Source organism: Taudactylus pleione, unplaced genomic scaffold (assembly GCF_031769625.1).
Source record: "Taudactylus pleione unplaced genomic scaffold, aTauple2 ptg000191l, whole genome shotgun sequence".
Taxonomy (NCBI): domain Eukaryota; kingdom Metazoa; phylum Chordata; class Amphibia; order Anura; family Myobatrachidae; genus Taudactylus; species Taudactylus pleione.
The window spans coordinates 108296-130374 of NW_028284593.1; the positions used below are offsets into that span (position 1 = coordinate 108296).

Consider the following 22079-nt stretch of genomic DNA (forward strand, 5'->3'; position numbering starts at 1 on the left):
TTAGCATGTGGAAAACGTTGGGATGCAGAGGCAACTCGCCTGAGTGAACATCCTGCCTGTTGAGGAAGTCCGCCTCCCAATTTTCTGGACTCCCGGAATGTAGATCACCAACAGGGCTGGGAGGAAGCGTTGTGCCCAACAAAGTATGCAACTGACTTCCTTCATGGCGCCGTGTCTCTTGGTCCCGCCTTGATGGTCTATGTAGGGGCAAACGTCGTTGCGTAGTCTGATTGAACCTTTACTGCTCTGTGTTATAGGAAGGGCCTCGCTTGACATAGTGCGCAGCGTACAGCTCGAAGCGCCAGTACAGCCATGGACAAAAGTTTTGAGAATGATGAAAGTATTGCTTTTCACAAAGTTTGCTGCTTCAGTGATTTTTGGACCTTTTTGTCAGATGTTATTATGGTATACTGAAGTAAAATTAAAAGCATTTCATAAGTGCAAAAGGCTTTTATTGACAATTACATTAAGTTTATGCAGAGAGTCAATATCTGCAGTGTTGACCCTTCTATTTCAAAACCTCTGCAATTTGGCCTGGCATGCTCTCAATCAACTTCTGGGCCACATACTGACTGATGGCCGCCCATTCTTGCCTAATCAATGCTTGGAGTTCCAATTGTAGCGGCTGCAAATGGAATTGTGCATATTCCACCATGTCGAAAGTGGAGACCAGTTCTCCGAGAACTCACATACATAAATGTATCAAGACTCTACTCTGTTGGAGAAAAAGCTTGAGGAGGGACTGAAGGGATGTTAGCTTGTCCCTGGGAAGGAAAACCCACTAAACTCTAGAGTCCAGGAGATCACCCAGATGGAGCATTTCTTGAGACTGAGCCAGGCTTGACTAGCACCAATTTATCAGCCAGTCGTGTGACTTCCACAAGTCCAGGGTGAGACACAAGTGCTCCTGAAGAATGTACGGAGACCGGGCTAATAGAAGGAGGTTGTCTAGGCATAGCAAGATTCAGATTCCTCGGCAACGAAGGTCAGCTGCCATCACAGCCATGACCTTCATGAATAGAGGTGACGTTGACAGTACGAAAGGGCAAGACCTGAAATTGGAAGTTGTCCCTCAGGATGGTAAACTGGAGAAAGTTTATGATCCTTACGGTTAGGTACATGTAAGTATGCATCCTGGAAGATGCCTCTTACCCTGGCGTCCGAGGTTGTTTTCAACCAGGCATCGCCGAAACACAGGAGACAGCCGCCCACACTGGGAAATCCCAGGTGGGGACCCACCCCATCATGCAGCAGGCTTATTGGCTGGTTTAGAGACTAGGTTGCAGCCCAACCAGGACTGAGCACCTCTGGATTTTGGAAGAGGATCCCTAAACTCTAGAATAGTGCTGAGAATCCTTTAGACCTCGGAGCTTCTGAGAGAAGAAAAGCAATTTTGGATGCTGCTACCATAGCTACAATCTTATCCAGCTTGGGGACACATAACTTCACCGGAGAAGCAGAGAGCCTTCAGAGCCATCTTGGACTCTGTCTGCTCTCCGGGAGCGAAGCCATAGCGCACATCTAGCTACCACGGAGGAAGCAGACACCTTAGAGGATAGGATTTCTGAATCAATAGCAGCCTCACCCAAGTAAGATCCAGCCTTCCTGATGGTATCCACTAAGGAAAGGAGGTCTGATCAACGAGCTTCTGAGCGGAGTCCTTCCTCCAGGGAATTTGCCCAGCAACAAGGGCATTGGCAACCAAAGCTAAAGCGAGAAATGGGCGTAAGGCAGTCCTGGATCCTTGAGAGAGGCCACATTTGGGAGGTAAAGCGTGGTTGACTTCACCAACTGAGTAATGTGGGCATCTACTGGGGGAGGCAATTCCCACTTTTTCCGAGGATAAAATAACTAGATTCATTTGGATGAATCTAGATTTTCATATATTATGATGCGACCAGGCTTCCCACAAAATATCCTCCAGCTGAGCAAAAGGAGTAACAACCACCAGTTCCTTCTACTTTCCTTTGAGAGGGGCACTTCTGAAGCTTGAGGAGCATCCGAATCCTTAATAAGTAAAGCAGACCTAACCGCTTTAACCAAAGCAACAACGTCCATTTGAGCTTTGTGCTAGTCATGAGCTGAAATGGAAACCACTCCGATGTCTGGTTTAACTCACCCTCTTACGAGGAGCTGTCAGACTGGGAACTATAACCTGAAAGGAGAGGCGTAGAAATATCAATTTGGGGTGCCTTATGGAGACCTGCACCAAACCCTGGACCGAATGGGACAACCCCTGAACCCAAGCTCGTTCCGAAAGGGTTGGTTGTTGGTCCCCAAGAGCAGGGTGAGAATAGTCAGTCGAGGGTGGGGCTGTCCAGGAAGCATCTAGCTAAGTCGCCAACTCCCTCATGGCAAGTGACAAGGTGGCTGCCCCCACGCAGGTTCCTGTGGGGGTCAACATTTCTGAGAGCCTCTCATCCTGTGCCTCCGCAGAACACAGGGCACAAAAGCCAGTGTGATTCTTTGCAGAGCATGAAAACATTTCTTTACAGGCTTTGCAGTTATAAGCACGCAGCACAGAAGTACCCCTCTCCTGGGAAGCCTTTGCTGAGGTTCCCATGGAAGACAGTCTCTGTAAATGTATGTGTAAACGTAAAGTGATGTATGTGGGTATGTGTGTGTAGAGGCAAGAACACTGAACTGACAAACCACGAATAAAAGAATAAGTGGTCTAGTGGATTAAATTACTGTAAGCATCAAGTACACTGTAGTGACTACAAATACAGTCAGGTGCATAAATATTGGTACATTGACAGAATTTTCATATTTTGGCCTCTATTCACCACCACAATGGCTTTGATATGAAACAAACAAGATGTGATTTAACTGCAGACTTTCAGATTTAATTTGAGGGTAATTACATCCAAATCAGGTGAACGGTGTAGGAATTACAACGGTTTCTATATGTGCCTCCCACTTTTTAAGGGGCCAAAAGTAATGGGACTATCAACTCAAAAACTATTTCATGGACAGGAGTGGGCTATTCCCTCACTATTTCATTATCAATTAAGCAGGTAAAAGGTCTGGAGTTGATTCTAGGTGTGACATTTACATTTGGAATCAGTTGCTGTCGACTCTCAATATGAGATCCAAAGAACTGTCACTATCAGTGAAGCAAGCCATTAGGCTGAAAAATCAAAACAAACCCATCAGAGATAGCAAAAACATTAGGTGTGGCCAAATCAACTGTTTGGAACATTCTTAAAAAGAAAGAACGCACCAGAGAGCTCAGCAATACCAAAAGACCCTGAAGACCACGGAAAACAACTGTGGTGGAAATGGGTATGAAATACCGCCGGCCGCATGGCCGGCTGTTCAATTCCCGTCAGCGGCAGCCCGACATGAGCAGAGTTCGAAGCAGCGGAAGCCCGACAGCGCTGGAAATCCCGATCGTGGATAGGTATCTACTAACCTAACCCCCCTAACCCTCCTTAGGGGTGCCTAACCCTAACCACCCCCTTCCCCGCTGCCTAAACCTAAGTCCCCCGGGGGGGGGGGGGGCGGGGGGGTTGTGCCTAACCCTAAGACCCCCCCCGGGAGCCCTAAACCTAACCCTCCCCCCCGAGGCGCCCGGTATCACTACGATCGGGATGCCGGGCGCCGGTCTCCCGGCATCAGGGAAATGTGGCCGTCTACATCTAGACGCCCGGCATTTCACCCTTGCCGGGATATGACAGTCGGGAAGCCGGCTGCCGGTATTTAGGTAGTCGGCTTCCCGATTGCAAACCCTGTGGTGGATGACAGAAGAATTTCCCTGGTGAAGAAAAACCCCTTCACAACAGTTGGCCAAATCAAGAACACTCTCCAGGAGGTAGGTGTATATGTGTCAAAGTCAACAATCAAGAGAAGACTTCACAAGAGTGAATATAGAGGGTTCACCACAAGATGTAAACCATTGGTGAGCCACAAAAACAGGAAGACCAGATTAGAGTTTGCCAAACAACATCTAAAAAAGCCATTACAGTTCTTGAACAACATCCTATGGACAGATGAGACAAAGATCAACTTGTACCAGAGTGATGGGAAGAGAAGAGTATGAAGAAGGAAAGGAACTGCTCATGATCCAAAACATACCACCTCATCAGTGAAGCATGGTGGTGGTAGTGTCATGGCATGGGCATGTATGGCTGCCAATGGAACTGGTTCCCTTGTATTTATTGATGATGTGACTGCTGACAAAAGCAGCAGAATGAATTCTGAAGTGTTTCGGGCAATATTATATGCTCATATTCAGTCAAATGCTTCAGAACTCATTGGACGGCGCTTCACAGTGCAGATGGACAATGACCCGAAGCATACTGCAAAAGCAACCAAAGACTTTTTTAAGGCTAAAAAGTGGAATGTTATGCAATGGCCAAGTCAATCCCCTGACCTGAATCCGATTGAGCATGCATTTCACTTGATGAAGACAAAGCTGAAGGGAAAATGCCCCAAGAACAAGCAGGAACTGAAGACATTTGCAGTAGAGGCCTGGCAGAGCATCACCAGGGTTGAAACCTAGCGTCTGGTGATGTCTATGCTTTCCAGACTTCAGGCTGTAATTGCCTGCAAAGGATTTGCAACAAAGTATTAAAAAGTGAAAGTTAGATTTAGGATTGTTTAGTTTGTCCCATTACTTTTGGCCCCTTAAAAATATTCCTACACCATTCACCTGATTTGGATGTAATTACCCTCAAATTAAATCTCAAAGTCTGCAGTTAAAACACATCTTGTTTGTTTCATTTCAAAGCCATTGTGGTGGTGAATAGAGGCCAAAATATGAAAATTCTGTCAATGTCCCAATATTTATGCACCTGACTGTAACTAGGCACAGAGAGAAAAATACCTCTAAACTGACTACACAATGTAGGCAGTAATGTGATGCAGATGCACTCTAAGCTAACAGCAACTAGTAGTAGACAGAATTATTATAAGGCCACACAGTTAATAAAAATAACCTAAACTGACTAAATAAGGTAGTCAGTAATAAGTTGTAATACACACCTAACACTAAGCAGTGCTACAATTTAAGTTAAAACTAAAGTAAAACTAACCACAGACACACAGATACAGCAGGTACAATATTCCCAGCCATCAGCACTAATAGGTGAGGAAGGGGATTAGAGAAAAACCTGGCACCACGACAGTGAGGTAGTATAGGGGAGGCAGCATATTCTCTCTCCTTGCAGGCAGGCAAGTCCCAGTCCTGGAAACAGCTGCTCAGCGTCTGGGAGTGGGAGCAGAGAGCCTTTGGCGGGGACCCCAGTAACAGGAACCAGCCAAAGGGTGGGGGATGGAGAGAACAGGGGAAGGCTCCACTCCTTTCTGGCCAACCGCAGGGACTTGCCACCTAATAATGGAGCCTGTTAAGGGACGTATCCCTGGTGGTCTGGCGGTTGCACAGAAAGAACCGTGCACCTGCCGCCAGAACCTCCTCCCACCAGCAGTGTTTGCAGCTCTGTTTCCCAGCTCTCCATGGAGTGGGGAGTCGCTTACCTGCCCGAGTCCAGCATTGTGCTGGTGGTGGTGACCAGTAACACTGACTCTGTTGTCAGCACGCCGGGCGCCAGAGGGGTGAATGAGCGCTCTGCAGTAGCATGGGTAACACTCACTGATGACAACTCAGATGTCAAATGTCAGCCCTAAAAAAAAAAGGCACCAAGAAAAACTGGCTTCCTGGGCTTAAGACGGGGTATAGGGGAGGAGGAGCCTGTGCTGCTTGAACAGAAGTTAACTCCTTGGTGCCCAGGCTCCTGCACCTCACCCTGTACATACTTTCCCAGTGTCCCCATTGGATGAAAGGAAAAATGGGAATAATTAACATACAAACACATATCCTGACAATACACATATTAAAATAAGTCCCTTGCAGATTATACGTGACAATAAATAAAAACATCAGTAACCTGCACAGTTAGAGAGACAGACATGAGTCGGGAGTCTTTCCGGGGTCGCCCCTTCTTCCTCTTCTCAACAAGGTCAGCATCAGTTTCCGCTTTTCGTTTGGAAAGAGATTTGGATACCATAATCTTTTCCTCACTGTCGCTGCTGCTTTCTAGGAGCTCACGAACCTTTACTTCCTTTGTAGCACTCTGCTCTTTTGGTCTGTTTAAATCAAGAAAATTAGATTTAGATTCGGAGTTTACAGTCTCAGCCTGGAGCTTGGTTACTTTAAATTTTGCTCTAGAAGTCTAAGCTTCTCCCCCTCTGTAACTGCATAGCCAACTCATAAATCAGTTATTTCTAACAATACTCTGAAAAAAACAAAGAGTAAATGAGGAATTGAACGAGTGAAAACAAGTTCACCAACAGTCACAGCAACTGTAGTACAAGTTAATAAGGAGAAGACTAAATAGAACAAGAGCATAAAGAATATGTGTCCAGTGCCCCCAATGGATTTAGGAAAGAGTTTAAGACAAAAAAATAAAAATAAATGGATTGATGTACTCACGCTAAATCCTTTTTTCCAAGTGCATTGGGGAACACCACCATGTTGTAGGAGCTTAGATGGGAGATAGAAACTTAATTTGAAGCCCTCTAAATCTCCTTCCTTCAGAGAGCTCCAAATTGTTTTGTTCTTAAACAATAACACTCATAGGACAGAATACAGATAAGAGAACAACTCTTAAATGAGAAAATAAAAATAAAAAAGGGATTTGGTACTTATCGTTAAATCATTTCACTGGAGCTTAAGGCACTAGAGACGTCCCGAAGCTTCCCTCCCAGGTGGGAGAGCGCTGAAAATTCTGCAAAACCCTGTGGCCAAAACTTAAATCAGAAGCCGCAAAAGGAATCAAACCAATAAAACTTAACGAAAGTGTGCAGTGAAGTCCAAGTAACTGCAGGGCAAAGCTACGATGCAGAAGCATCTCTGCTCGCAGCCCAAGAGGTACCCACTAAGCACTTAGAATGCATAGAGATGGAAACAGGTAGAAGAGAGGCACTAGCTATGTAAGCCTGAGGGATAGCCAGACTAATCCATCTAGACAACGTCTGCTTAGACTCAGGCAACCCTCACCGAGCAGCTTCACAGAACACAAAAAAGGCATCAGATTTACGCAAAGCCACTGTACGGGCAACATAGATGTAGAGGACCAGGACCACATCCAAGGAATGGGAAGACCCAGCGGAATCTAACAAGACAGGGACAACAGTCTGTAGATTGATGTGAAAAGCTGACACCATCTTAGGCAATAAAGCAGGCCTCGTGCGAAGGTCAGCCCGATCATCAGATCAGGTAGAGCTTTGGGCATTCTTGCCGCTCTCCCTAACAGTCGCCTAGTTGAAGCCAAGGCCAACAAGAGGACAGTCTTCCATCTTCCACCTCCTCCAACAGCTCAAACGCAGCCGAATGGAAAAAAAAAAACAGAACAAGGTCCCATGGAGGTAGGAGGAGCCAAGGGCGGCTGTACCCGAAGCACCCACTAAAGAAACGTTTGAATCTCTGGAAGCAGAGCCAAACAACGCTGAAAGAAAACCGATAAAGCAGGTACCTGCATCTTCAGCGAGCCTAGGCGAAGCCCAGCATCCAGTCCCCTTTGGAGGTATAGGAGTAGACGAAGTGGAAAAACCACGCTCTTCACACCACCCCACATACGATTTCCATATCCGTTGGTAATGGGTGGATGTTACTGGCTTCCGAACGGAATAACCGCTTCAGAAATACCCCGTCGCCTTAGGATGGTGGCCTCAACAGCCACACAGTTAAACGCAGCCACTCTAAGGAACGAACGAACTCTGCTCGAGAAGATCAGAGTGTAGAAGTAACTGCCACTGATCGTCTGACAAGAGGAGCAAAAGTTCCGAGTACCATGCCCGACGAGGCCTGTCCGGAGCAACCAGGATGACTGCGTTATGTGTTTGAGCACCTTCGGCAGAAGAGGAAAATACGGAAACAGGTACACTAGGTGGTACGGCCACGGAATCTCCAGAATACACCGCAGGATCCCGGATCCTGGAGCAGTACAGTGGCAGCTGTTGATTGCGCCGAGAAGCCATGAGGTCTATCTGAGGCAAGCCCCAACGTCGTATAATCTGCCTCCCAGTTGTCCACCCTGGGATGAATACGGTGGAGAGCGCCTAGACGTGCCTTTCTGCCCACTGTTTCGGATTCGGCTGAACTCGCATATCGCCATGCGACTGCGCGTTCCCCCTTGCAGTTTGTTAATGCCACTCCCGTGGCGTTGTCTGATTGCTCTTAAACTGGCAATACCATCAGAAGGGGAGATTCAGTTTGAAGGGCATTGTAAACTGCCCTGCGCTCTAAGACATTGATTGGCAGGAAAGCCTCCTGGCGCAACCAGCGGCCCTGAAATTGGCTGTCCAATTCCACTTGCCCCTCCATCCGCGAAGACAGGTGTCCGTAACCAAAAGGATTCAGTTCCAAAATACCAAAGCGGCGACCCGCCACCAGATGATCTATCTGGAGCCACCAGAGCAGAGAAATGCGGGCCTGAGGGGACAGACACACCAGACTGTGTGAACCCGACCACTGAGACGAGAGGTCTAACTGGAACGGTCTAGAATTAAATCTGCCAAACAGTAGGCGGATACAAAGGTGAACTGACACCTTTCTTGGCTTGAGAACCATCCTGGCTAACTCCTGAATCGCCTGTGCCTTGCCCGCTGGAAGAAACTCGCTGTAGCAGGAGTGGGCAATAAGCGGCCCTTGGATTTGGCATTCGCCTGCCATGCCTTAAACCATAAGGAGCGGCAAGCGGCCAAATAGACTTGAGAATAGTTTCAAACTTACACTCTGTGCCTTCCTTTTAGGTCGCGGCCCCTGGTACAGGCAGCGTAGTCTTCTTTGAAAATGAAAACTGCGAGACTAATGAATCCACAGGCGAGTCACCCACCTGACCCTGTAATCTGTGGGAAAAGGGAGAGGAAATGCCTGGACATATGAAACTTCTTGTCCAGGTGTTTCCAAACTGCAGCCAACTGCTCAGAAGTCGGGAAAGTAACAGCTAACCTGTGTCTTAAACAAGGAGCAATCCTGAGACTCCAACGGCTCAGAGTGCGAGAGCTAAAGAACTTCACGGACTGCCAGGATAAAGGCTTCAATGCGCTTTGAGCCTGATTCAGGTTCCTGCGAGAAATAATCTACTTCAGATTCCTCTAACTACTCACCATCCTCCTCCCGAGAGGAGTGACCCACATCGGAGACCTCCTCAGACTGAAGAACCGCTGGCTAGAGCCTCCTCTTAGATGGCCGACCTGCGGCACTTTCCACAGTCCTAGAGGAGCCCATTTTTGGAACCAAACCTTCAATGGAATGGGCTAACCCCTGAGCATAGGCAGGTTCACTCGCTAGGGAAGACAAGTTAGAACTACTGGATCCTTCCCTCCTTGCGGACTCACGTTCCCTACGGGAAGCCGCTAACTCAGGAGTCAAATCAGACATGAGACTATCGAAGGCAGATTAACTGTCTGACTAGTTTGAGCCGCAACAGAAACCAAACTCCCAGACTTGCATGTGCAAAATTTTTCTTAAAACTTAGAAGAGCCAAACAATTTCTGGGAAGTCCCCTTACCTGAGGCTTTTCCCACCATGTTGGTGTGTGTGTGTATGAATATGTGTCATATATATATATATATATATATATATATATATATATATATATATATATATATATATAAATGAGTAGTACGCACTGTAATACAAGCAACTAATTTTAGTGGTACTCACAGTCCCTGTTTGGTAGTCTGTCTCTTAATTATATGATCTGCAGAATGAGTGCCGCAGACAGGAGGTGTGCGGGTAGTATGTAATCCTACAGGGCGAAAGATGGAGCGACTCTGAATTTGCAAGGCGTGCCAAACAGAGGAGGCTGTCCAGTCCCTGCAACTGGCCAATAAGATTGCCATGAGCCTTACCCCCCCAAGCCTCGTACAATACATGGCTGCTGATAGGGTGCCGGACACAAGCCCCGCCCCCTCGCACTACCATCATGAGCTCCGCTGGCGCCATCCTAGGGAGCCCTAGCAATGTCAGTAAGGTGCACTGCCTGTACAGGCGGATACGCCGGTCACAGGTAGAAAGTACCTCTGCGAGAAACATAGCAGTACTGTCTGCCCAGCATCTATGTGTATGCAGTTACAAGCGGCATTATGCACCCTCACAGCAGAGGCTTCTAACAACAGCAGCACGCTGCCAGTGTTACCCTAGCCACCCCACCACCCCTGCTAGTCAGGAGTGGTGAGACATTCTGCTGCTGCCAACCCGGGATGCTAGATGGGGGTGCATGTGGGGACCCAAACACAAGCCGCAGTAAGCTGTGTCCGGTCCCCAGAGTCTGATGACTGCTTGTGTAAGTGTTGCCTTACAGCAAAGCCCCAGGGACCTGGACACTGGCCGCAGTAAGCTGTGGTGGGTCCCTTCCAGGCAGCTCCCCTTTAGCAAGCAGACTGCCATAGCATGCAGTCTGCCTGTCCTCATGTTGCAGTTATATTGTAAAATAAATTGAAAGAAAAGAAAATGTAACAGAAGGCTGGAGACAGCCTAATGTGCCACGGCTCCCTCAGACACATTTCTAAAACGGGGACTGATGGGGCATAGAGGGGGAGGAGCCAGTCACACTTCGAAATAAATTTAAAGTGCCAGGCCCTATACCCAGTATCTTAAGCTCCAGTGTCCCCTAGTGGATGAAGGAGAAAGTAGTATAACATAAAAAGCAGTTTTCCAACACGGACTCATATGAAAAGACTTAAAACAAAAGTATTTCCATACATGCAGTTGAGGTGGGGGGTGGGGAGTTGTAAACTGTCATATGTGGACTTGGCAACGCTGTCCCCAGGAGGGTACACCCTGAATAAGCAATTCGTAAACCTTTAAGTCCAAAATTTGCTTCCTTTGAAGCCAACTCACTGAACTAATAAATTGTTATAATCACATTGACCACCGACCAGTTGGCTGCCTGCACCCAGGAATACGGCAGAATACGCCTAAACATTGTGTAGGAACGGATTAATCGGCTCCAATGTATGCTCGACGAATGACTAAAGTGATCCATCTTTAGCAACTGACTATTTTGATACAATCAAACCTTATGCATGTCATAGTGGACCAAAAAGGCCATCAGTCTAAAGTTCTATCCAGGCAGATGTCCAGAGTCCTGAACACAGCAAACAAGAGAAGGAATCTCTTTGGATGATGGGTCACATCCTAAAGTAAGAAATCTAGCCCCTCTCAGCTTGGGGAACAGTATGCAATAAAGCATAATAACCCTGTGGCCAAACTGCTAAAATTGTACAGTTCAGGGCCTGCAAATGAAAAGGATTCAAGTGTTGTCTTGGATTATGTTTCCAAGGCCAGAAGACAAGACAATTGGCTTCAATTAATCCTGTATCAAAAACAGCCTTTTGTGGTGCAATGGGAGCATCCAACTTTGGCAGGGGCTCCCCAAAAAGACAGAGGGCCAAATGTAATAGGTAGTCAGTTTTAGTAACAGTACAAACTCGCACTTTCCCGCACTTTTAAAAAGTGCGAGTTTGTACTGAAACTCGCAAATTCAATAGCCTGCAAACTTTTCAGCTCAAGGCTACTGCATTTGCGAGTTTGGGCGAGTTTTTCCCTATGTAAACTGACACCTTTTAATGCGAATAGCATTAAAAGGTGCGAGTTTTAGAGAAGCCATCACAGATCAGTGAGATCCGTGATGGCTTCTGTCTGTTTAAAAAAAAAAACGCGCACCCCCTCCCCAAAGGCATAACCAGCACCGGGCTTTATAAAGCCTGTTCTGGTTCTAAAAATACAGGGGCCAAAATGCGTAGGGGGCCCCTGTATATTAAGAACCAGCACAGGGCTTTGTTGAGCTGGTCCTGGTTCTGGAAAATCAGGGGACAAAACGAGTAGGGGTCCCCTGAAAATTCCAAAACCAGCACCGAACTCTTTCTAGCGGGGGGATAATGCCACAGCCAGGGAAAACCTTTCACCGGTTTCCCCAGCCAAAGCATTATCCCTGACCGCTAGTCAGCCCAGGCCGGGGATCCCTGGGGAGTTGGGGACCCCCCCAATAAAGGGGCACCCCTCTCCAGGGCACCCCAGGCCTAGACTGATAGTCGGGGAGTATCCCCGGCACCATAGGGCAGTGGGTGCCGGGTTGATAGTGTTAGTGATTTGTGTAAAATCAAAGTTTCCATATTGTCTTTAGTTGTAGAACCACAAGTACCAGCAAGCCTCCCTGCATGCTGGTATTTGGAGAACCACAAATATCAGCATGCGGGGCATTACGGGTATGCTGGCACTTGTAGTTCCACAACTAAAGAAATACGTAAATAAACAAACACACACCGTGAATGTAAAATTTTAATAAAACATACATTCACACTCACACATACTCGCCTAGTATCTGAAGTAATCCATAGGGGTACCTGAAAAAAAAAAAAAAATCCATACTCACCTCTCCTATGCGTAGATCGCGTCCACTTGTCCAAGTAGGCATTCCAGGGGTTAAAAAAAAAAATCCACGCAAAAAAGACCCGATCCATGCCGGACACAGCAAAGGTATGTGTGTACACATACCTTTGCTCCGTGTAAATGACCAGGGCACACATATGCCCAGTCATTGAAGGGACCACCAGCCAATCAGGGAGCATCTCCGTCGGAGCAGCTCCCTGATTAGCTGAATGCGACCAGCCTGTGTCTCACATTGACTTCAATGGTGAGAAAACCCTATTGAAGTCTATGGTGGGAACCACCACATCGTAGCCGCAAGGTTAACTCAGGTTAATCTTGCGGTTACATCACTGATACAATGTCGCGACATTGTATCATTGATGTAACCACAAGATTAACTTCAATTAAGCTTGCAGTTACGATATAGCGGCTCCCTGCATAGACTTCAATGGGGAATTCTCACCATAGAAGTCTATGGGAGACACAGGCTGACCAAATTCAGCCAATCAGGGAGCTGCTCCGACGGAGATGCTCCCTGATTGGCTGGCGGCACCTTCAATGACGGGGCACACGTGTGCCCCGGTCATTTACACGGAGCAAAGGTATGTGTACACACATACCTTTGCTGTGTCCGGCATGGATCGGGGGGTTTTCGGTTTGTTGTTTTAACCCCTGGATTGCCTACTTGGACAAGAGGACGCGATCGACGCATAGGAGAGGTGAGTATGGATTTTTTTTTCAGGTACCCCTATGGATTACTTTGGATACTAGGTGAGTATGTGTGAGTGTGAATGTATGTTTTATTAAAATTTTACATTCACGGTGTGTGTTTGTTTATTTATGTATTTCTTTAGTTGTGGAACTACAAGTGCCAGCGGGCCCGTAATGCCCCGCATGCTGGTATTTGTGGTTCTCCAAATACCAGCATGCGGGAGAGGCTTGCTGGCACTTGTGGTTCTACAACTAAAGACAATATTTAGCCCTTAATTTAACACACAACACTAACACTATCAACCCGGCACCCACTGCCCTAGGGTGTCGGGGATAGCCCCGGGCTATCAGTCTAGGCCTGGGGTGCCCTGGAGAGGTGGGCCCCTTTATTGGGGGGGTCCCCAACTCCCCAGGGATCCCCGGCCTGGGCTGACTAGCGGTCAGGGATAATGCTTTGGCAGGGAAAACCGGTGAAAGGTTTTCCCTGGCTGTGGCATTATCCCCCCGCTAGAAAGAGTTCGGTGCTGGTTCTGGAATTTTCAGGGGACCCCTACTCGTTTGTCCCCTGATTTTCCAGAACCAGCTCAACAAAGCCCTGTGCTGGTTCTTAATATATAGGGGCCTCCTATGCATTTTGGCCCCTGTATTTTTAGAACCAGAACAGGCTTTATAAAGCCCGGGGCTGGTAAGGCTTTTGGGGAGGGGGTGCATATATAAAAAAAAAAAATATTTAAAAACATTTTACATAAGTACACACAGAAACATGTACATATCTTATGGATATGTGCATGTTTCTGCGTTAATCTGACCTGCTCAGGATATACTCGCAAGCCTGAAGCAGGTCTATTATTTGGGGACTTTTAGTTATCTTTTTTTGGCGAGTCTGAAACTGACACCCTATTACATTGGGCGAGTTGATTGTTTTCAATGTGAAAACATCTGGATGCGAGTTTGAGAATGGGGAGTTTTAGTAACTCTGAAAAATGCGAGTTTTAGTGAACAGACACCATATTACATTGGAGAGTTGTGAAAAATTGCGAGTTTAGCACCAAACTCGCAATTTACCAAAACTGACACCCTATTACATTTGGCCCAGAGTCTGCAAAATATGAGAAATTTCCATCAGGTCTGGTGAAAGATTCACAATGCAACTCCAATTGAGGAGGAAAAAAAAAATTACGTTTATTTTTTTCTTTTAAACTGATAAATCAAACTACTCTTCATAATCCTGACTATTGAGCCCGCCCATACATCTCATAGGTTGTCCTCAACTTGTCGTCTAGAAAATCTCTTCTAGACCAGAGGAATTCTCAAAGTTCTGACTCCCAGAACCGAAGCAAAGCAGAATTCTTGTGCTTATTTTAGTCTTATGACTGCTGATAAAGCAAGGTTTATCAACCTTGTCGATGTGCAGCAATGTTTTGTTCTGCAAGTCACTTTAATTCCTTGTTTTGATCATATTGTTCCTGTTTATGTACTTTGTAAGGCGCTGTTGTCCCCTTTTGGCTACGTATAAAGTAAAACAATAAGAGGTTTGGGAACAGAAGCAGATTGTAACATGCTTTCTTATGAGAAAGAAATTCATACCAGGCCCTGCATCGATTCTGCAAGGCTCTGAGGCCGAGCTGGATTTGGCAAGAGGATAAGGGGAAGGCACCTCTCTAGGATAGTCCAACAATTTCACACAGACTGCTTATGCCATTTCAGCGGTGTTCCAGATAAATAGGTATGCCTAGTTAAAAGTACACAGCCTCATGTACTACATAACAGAGGAAACTTACCTGCAGCAAAGCCTCCATAGCGCAATCCATTTATTTGGAAGCGTTTGATGCAATTAATTTTAGGAGTGGAAGATTACAGCCAGAGGTGCCTGCGGATACTGCCCTAAGCACTTCGATTTAACTGAAGCTCCATGCATGGAGAGAATATAAAAAGGGGCAGGAGCTCACATCTACTTTTAGTGGAACACCGAGGACCTCTCAATTCTGCATCTACAGAAGGGTCAAGTAGTACAGCACCTTCTATAGAAAACTACCATCTTTGGGCACAGAAAAGCAAAATTTAGTAACAAAAGATCTAATAGCTGCTCAGCCAAAGCCCGATCACTGTATTCGGCAGAAGTGAGTTAGTCCTCCCTGGAGACAGGGCCTGATTCAGAGATGGTTGATAAATTTAGCCGTACCCGCATAGCGATTGCAGGAATATGCAAATGCTAATCTCAGTTTAACTTTGAGGGACGGTGCAATGGAATGAACGAGCGGTGAGACCCCCACTTTCAGGCTGCGTGGTCTGTGCTTTTCGCGATGGGAGATTGTTTACAAACATCGACAACACTGGTCGCACCATCGACATTTGCAGTAGCCTAGAGTAACTCTAGCTACTCTCCTCTAATGCAACTAAATAAACATGGCCTCTGAAACATTGTATTTGCGATGGCCCCTCTTTATGATCACTTTAGGTCAAATCCACAGGGATCGCAAACCCTCTCTCAAGTGTTAGCAATTCCGTACACAATTGCCGACAGCAAACTGCATAAATATTGGCACTGCGTCCATCTCTGAATCATGCCCACAGTACCAAGGTAGAAGCAGGCAGTGGGAGGAGATACTGGCAGCAGTACTATTTCTGCCAATATCACCCAGGTCCGGAAGGTACATTAAAACTCTATATCTCAATAGACGTATGTATAGTGAATAAGCTCCAGCTGAGCCTAGACCCATGTATTCCAGAGCCCATATATGGATGAATGATAAAAGTAAATAAGTTTTAGAACTACCCATCATAAAAAAGGAGTACCATATGAGATACTCAACAAAGGATACACATAGCATTTAACTGATAAAAATAAGTTGTGACTGAATGTAAAATGCCAATTTCCCTTTGTACAGATTTTTTAATTCTCAATAACCGAAAAATAGAATTGAGGATGCTTCTGTAATTCAGATAATTCTTTTTTTTTTTCTTTTGAAAATAGATTTCCATTTAATGTATTATAGAACTAAACTCAACACATTTTAAAGAAAAAAAATAATAATATTGCAGTAAATACCTGTCTGCAGCAGTCTGGTTTATGTGCGGAACTCCTGTTGTCCCTGAGGTTGCTTTTGATCGCTCAGTGAATCGAGAGTCAAGTGCTTTCATGGGTTCAATTTTATGCTGAGCAGACACAGTTGTGGGGGCCGAAGGCGTAACGGTGGAAGTGCTTCCACTAAAAGGGATGGTTGAAGAATACAATGTTTATTTTTCTTACACGAACATTCTGAAGTTTTTTGGTGCTTTGCATAACGTGAAGACCTTAATGTAATAAAAGCCACAGTGTGATCCACTTTACTTTCCTGATCGTATTTATCAAAGTAGATCTACTGAAAGGTTTTACATTACCCTCACTCAATAAAGTAGCCTACTTGAAAATGTTATACCGTAATCAACAAATTAAGCAGTCAAAACAAAAACATGACTGGCAACCACCAATTATAGGGGGAACACTACACTTGCTCACATCTCAGTATTGACAGCATCAGCAAGTATTTCTAGTACAAACAATGAGATTGTTGCTCTCCAATGGACTGTGTACATTATCACACGCCATCTTATGGTGAGAACAACAAAAAATAAATAGGATTTTTGGAAACTAAACTTTAAATCCTCCTCTGAATCTAGCTGGGGGACACTGCTACCTTGGGATGTAGAGGATTCCACTGGGGAGTTTGGCACATCTTGAAACGATAATTGTTTGGAATTGAAACCCCTCCCCTTAACATCCCACCTGCGTCTAGCAGCCAATAGGAGCTCGGTTCAACTAGCCAAGCACAGTTATGAACAAACAGTCATCCACAATAAAAGGAATAATGGCGAAATGGTAGGATCATAGTGTCCCCCAGCTGGATTCAGAAAAAGGGATTTAACAAGCAATTCCCAAAAAAAGACTAGTTTCTCCTGCATCCTAGCTAATGGACATTGCTACAGTGGCGATTTCCCAAAGCGGTAATTAAGGAGAGGGACCCTATGCTTCAGCAACCCATAGATAGCGCCTTAAGAACAATAAACCTGTAGAACTTAGTAAAAGGTATGAACAGAGGACCAAGTAGCCACCCTGAAAAGCTACTCCACCAAAGCCCCATGTCAGGCCGCCCAAAAGGCCCCCACTGAATGCATACAGTGCTCCTCTAAGCAATCAGACACTGACACTCTCTATGAAACATACGCCTGGAGTATAGTCGCCTTAATCAATATGGCCATTGTTTGTTTTGAGGCCAGCCAACCTCTCTGGTCATATCATATAGGATAAAAAGACTCATTCTTTATCAGTTCTAATCTTTTGATGGAAATTTTTAAAGCATGAACCACATACTATGATGAAGTAGAAAGTTCTTCACTTGGACTGGATTCCTAAAACAGAGTAGCAATAACTATATCTTGATTGATATGGAAACAGAACACCACTTTTGGACAATAAGAGGGTCTAGTTCAGAGGACAGACTTGTTAGGCCGAAAGGACTAAATTGAGGTCCAAAGGAGGAACTGGCGGAACATGCTGAGGTTGTATTTGCATTACTCCTTGCAAGAAGGTCTGGACTGCAGGAATGTTAGCCAACTTTCTTTGGATTGGATAACGGGAGAAGTTTATTCTTTCTCAAGTTTCAGCCTCATCTATTTTCTTTCAGTCTGTAAAAAGTAACCTGGGTAAACCAAACTGTGAACCTGTTTCTTACACCAGGACACACACACTTTCCAAATTCTGTGATAATTCCAAGAATAGACAGGCTTTCTTGCTCGAATCATTGGTTTGATTACAGGTTTAGAAAGACTTTTGACTAAGAGGATCATGGCCTCAACATCCAAACCATTAAATCCCAATAAGAGAAGTCTTGATGTAGGAATGGTCCCTAATTTAGGAGCTCTGGTCAAGCGGGAATAGGCTAAGGTGGTCAACTTTGAGTGCATTTGAATCTTGTGCACTTGACCCATAAAAAGGTAGTTTATGGGTCAATCTAAATAGCATTATGTCCACTTCCAGCAGTCCTCATCTGTTCACCAACTGTAAAAATACTTCATGGTGGGAGAGACCACTTCCCCAGATGTATCCAGTGGCAATTTAGGTAATCTGCTTCCCAATTCTCGATAACTGGGATGTAAACCACCAAAATTGCTGGAACATATTCCTCTGCATTCCAACCCTGGTGATTAATGTAGGCCACTTTGGTTGACTTGTCTAATTGGATGCGGACTTGCCTGCTGCGGAGAACCAACTGAGCTTGAACAAGAGCTCTTAGTACAGCCAAAGTTTTGAGGATATTTATTGGTACCTTTGCTTCTGAAAGGGACCACCGACCCTAAAGTCGGAGATGGAAAGTTACTGCCTCCCAACACTGTAAACTGGCATCCTTTAGAACAACTGCCCAGTTGATGACAACAGACTCCCTTTGGCCATATTTACTCTGTTCAAGCAACTGAGAAGAGCATGGTGTGTTGCTAGAGAAAGTATTAGTACCATTTACTTAAATACAGGTACTTGCAATAAATATATCCCTACTCCATCATTTGTACTATGTAAGTTTTTGATGCAACTAAATATACGGTTTACTGTAGTCATATGGATTTTTGCTGACCATATTATATATTCCTAAATCAATATACAACAGAGGACATATAGTTGCCAGTAGTTCAAGTGAAACATATCAATTATATATGTCATTATCAAACATATGTTCTCTGTTTGCATATTGATTTGAGAATTTTTTTTACATTCTAACTAGATATGCTCACACATGAGATGTGATTGATGAATATACAATTTGAATCTAATTAGGAGGTACCCTGAGTGGGTTTAGACGATTTCCCTAAGGGGTGAAGTATAAATAACAGCCCTTTGAATAAATAACTAGGGAAATTATTTAAATACTTCGCAGAACCCATTAACATGTAATACTTGTTTCATATATTTATACTTTTTGATGTACCCCAAACTTTGAGACCTTGGGACTAATTTAAGGGGTAGCATCCATTTAAATTATATTTTAAAATTACAATCACTAATTTTGATTAAATAATTCTGTTTAATGTGTGCCTCAAAAAGCCGGTTTTTTTTATCTTTGCTTTCTTGCAAAGAATAAGGAAAAAGTTTAAAAACTGATAATTATTGCAGTGTAGTGGGCGATGGCAGCATCAGATAATTACAGTCATGGGTGACAGCGGCAATACGTAGTAATTGGAGTAATATATTATTTTGCCGTACTCTTCTGTGGACAGAAATAGTCTTTAAACTGTTGAGGAATAATTTAATTCCTGTAACAAAAATAAGATATGTAGAGTGACTGCTTCTGTCACTTGATCACTTACTTATTAGTTACTGTTTAGAGGATCTGACAGTACAGTAATTGAATAAATGTAAAACATGATTCCACTCATGTATTCCCCTGTAAATAATGCCCAATGTTGCTAATCCTCACACCTGTTATACCAATATTAGTTTAAAACTCACATATCCCTGGCCTGTACTGTATTACCACTGTCGACAATATTAGTATCTTATTATTATATCTATCTAAACACTACAAACACCTACTTTACATAAAACAAGGATATTCAATTATACATTACCCCTCTTTATTGGCAGTCTCTTCTGCTGGTTTTGCATTTCCTGTAGGTTCCAGGCTGGACTTTGCCCCCATTGAGCTGGTAGTGTTTGAGTCCAGAGATATGAGCTGCTGGTTGCTTTGAGAGGAAAGCATAGACCCTGCCAGTGACCCAGATATTGGTATACTATTGAAAAACGCTGTAGAAAAGTCCCTGCAATGGTATATTTGAATAATCAAAGTGAGCCTTATAAAATCAACAGGATTCAGTTTTGTGACATCTGATGAACTAGACAAACTCTAGCTACAACACATACGTACCCAGTGTCCAGCTGGGCAATGCACAATGGGGTGATCCTACGTCGACCATCTGCTGTCCGCGTTTCAACTTGTTTCTTTAAAAGATTCTGCAGCAAACATAAAAATTAATACCAATGCAAATATATCTTCCAGCAGGACTGCAGTCAAAGGGGGCAAATCAATTGTTTTGGGAATGTGCACTCAGTGATACAATTCAATTGTTTTGGGAGTCTATTAATTATCAGTCACCGGGCCCTATTAGACCGGTTTTAGCTGTGTAAAACGGCTAACCCCGTCTAAAGTCCTGGTTAGGGCACCCAAACTGCTGTTTGGGCGCCCTAAGCACGTGTTTATTGCACATTTTTGCTCACACCTTCCTGAGGATGCGAGCAGAAATGCCAACGGCTATCGCACCGAACAGAGCAACAATTGAATTGCTCTGTCGGGTCACAAAACAAATAGCCGCTTACAAACAATTGAATTGCCCCCTGGGATCAGCAGTCTGGCTCCATGAAAGCACGGAATCAACGCTAAAAATAACTGAGGCGCCAGTGTAAAATGTGAATAAAATAAAGTAAAATCTTCCTTATGAAATGTCATGCCTATTCCAGAAGCACTAAACAACAACAGATCCTGTGGAGTTGTGAGGGCTTACAGGCGGGTGCTGCTTCAGTTATGTTAACTACATGTGCTTATTCCAGTGCCCGCTTCTCGAACCCAGTGTCTAACAATGTCCCCAAGATTGTTGGATGCTAAAGCAAGTCTTAATTATGGCCCTGATTCAGACCCACTCGCGAGCGGCTGTCCGCTCGCAAGTGGGTCGATGTTCTGCACTGAGCATGCGCACGATGGAGGGAGCTCCGTCGTGCGCATGCGCCATACGCGACGAGCGAAGGAAAGTCCTTCGCTCGTTGTGTCTGATCAAAGGGGGCGTGCTGTCGATGTTGATTGACAGCACGCCCCCTTTGGTGGGCGTGCCGGGGGCGTGCCTCCCTGACGGGGGCGTTCCCACGGGAACGCCTCCCGTCAGAAGCCGGCCCACTGACATCACTAGTGATGTCAGTGGGAGTGATTTTGGCTCTGATAGAGCCAAAATCACTCCGGAGCTTGCGGTTGAAAACCTCAACCGCAGGCTCCGGCTCGCAGTTTCGATGGTCGCGATGGTCACGACCATCGCGGCCATCAAACTGCACGCTCGTATAGGCTGTGGGTGGTGACCCACAGCTATACGAGCGTCCAGGAGGACGCTCCATTTTTATGGAGGGCGGCCCTCATTCAGAGCGTGCGCTCTGCTCACAGCGTACGGCTCTGAATGAGGGCCTATGTCCGATTTACACAATGCAAATTTGAAATTACGGAGAAGAAACAGATGCAGATTTTAATTAGGTTTTCTATTATGTTTGTGTCATACCCTCCACATGCCACAATTTGTTTTCCTAATGAAGATATTTAGTAAATAATATAAGTGCATCTATTGATGAATCGCAACTAAAAACTTTTATATAAAAATCTAATACATAGACATTAAGCATTTATTACTTTAGATAATCCCAGCAGGTTATCTTTAGGATATTAGATCTCAGAAGGTCTTTACATACATTTTTTTGCTTCAGTAGAATCCAGTTTTTCCTTCGTCACATTCCCATTTACTTTGTCATATTGCCCCCCTATTCACATTTTATATTGTATTTTCAGTTGTGTTATTTTACAATCATATTTCCAATTTTTCTGTACTGAAAAACCATCAGAATATGTTTGTTTATGCTTAAAACCTGTATGTCAAGTATTTAAATTTAAAAATCAATGAAAAGTATGCAAAACTATATACTATGCATCCAAAGCATTCTAGAAAGGTCTCATTTTACTTATGTCTCCTCCCTTTATTTACATTTGGACCTGCCAGTTGCTCAAGTATGCAAATAAGAGGGAGGAAACTAATTCTGCAGGCTTCCAGCTCTGTAAAGACCATGAATTTTAGGACAGAAAAATTCCTATGACATACTTTCATTACTACAAGACCTCCAATATAGGAATGACCTGCATTAAAAGTTCACAGAAAATCAAGATTAGTGGAAGGCTAGAAGCAGGCAGCATATATGGGGGTTATAAACTCC

General features: G+C 44.7%; 1 protein-coding gene across 1 annotated transcript in view; it reads right to left on the reverse strand.

The window, feature by feature from the left end:
* HIRA (histone cell cycle regulator) overlaps positions 1-22079 on the reverse strand; it is a 43102-nt gene that overhangs the window by 14864 nt on the left and 6159 nt on the right. The window contains exons 13-16 of the mRNA XM_088476655.1: positions 19987-20072; positions 19691-19879; positions 16140-16298; positions 5889-6087 (exon numbers count right to left, since the gene is read on the reverse strand). Coding sequence (XP_088332781.1) covers positions 5889-6087; positions 16140-16298; positions 19691-19879; positions 19987-20072 — 633 coding nt within the window. The remainder of the gene's footprint in view (positions 1-5888; positions 6088-16139; positions 16299-19690; positions 19880-19986; positions 20073-22079) is intronic.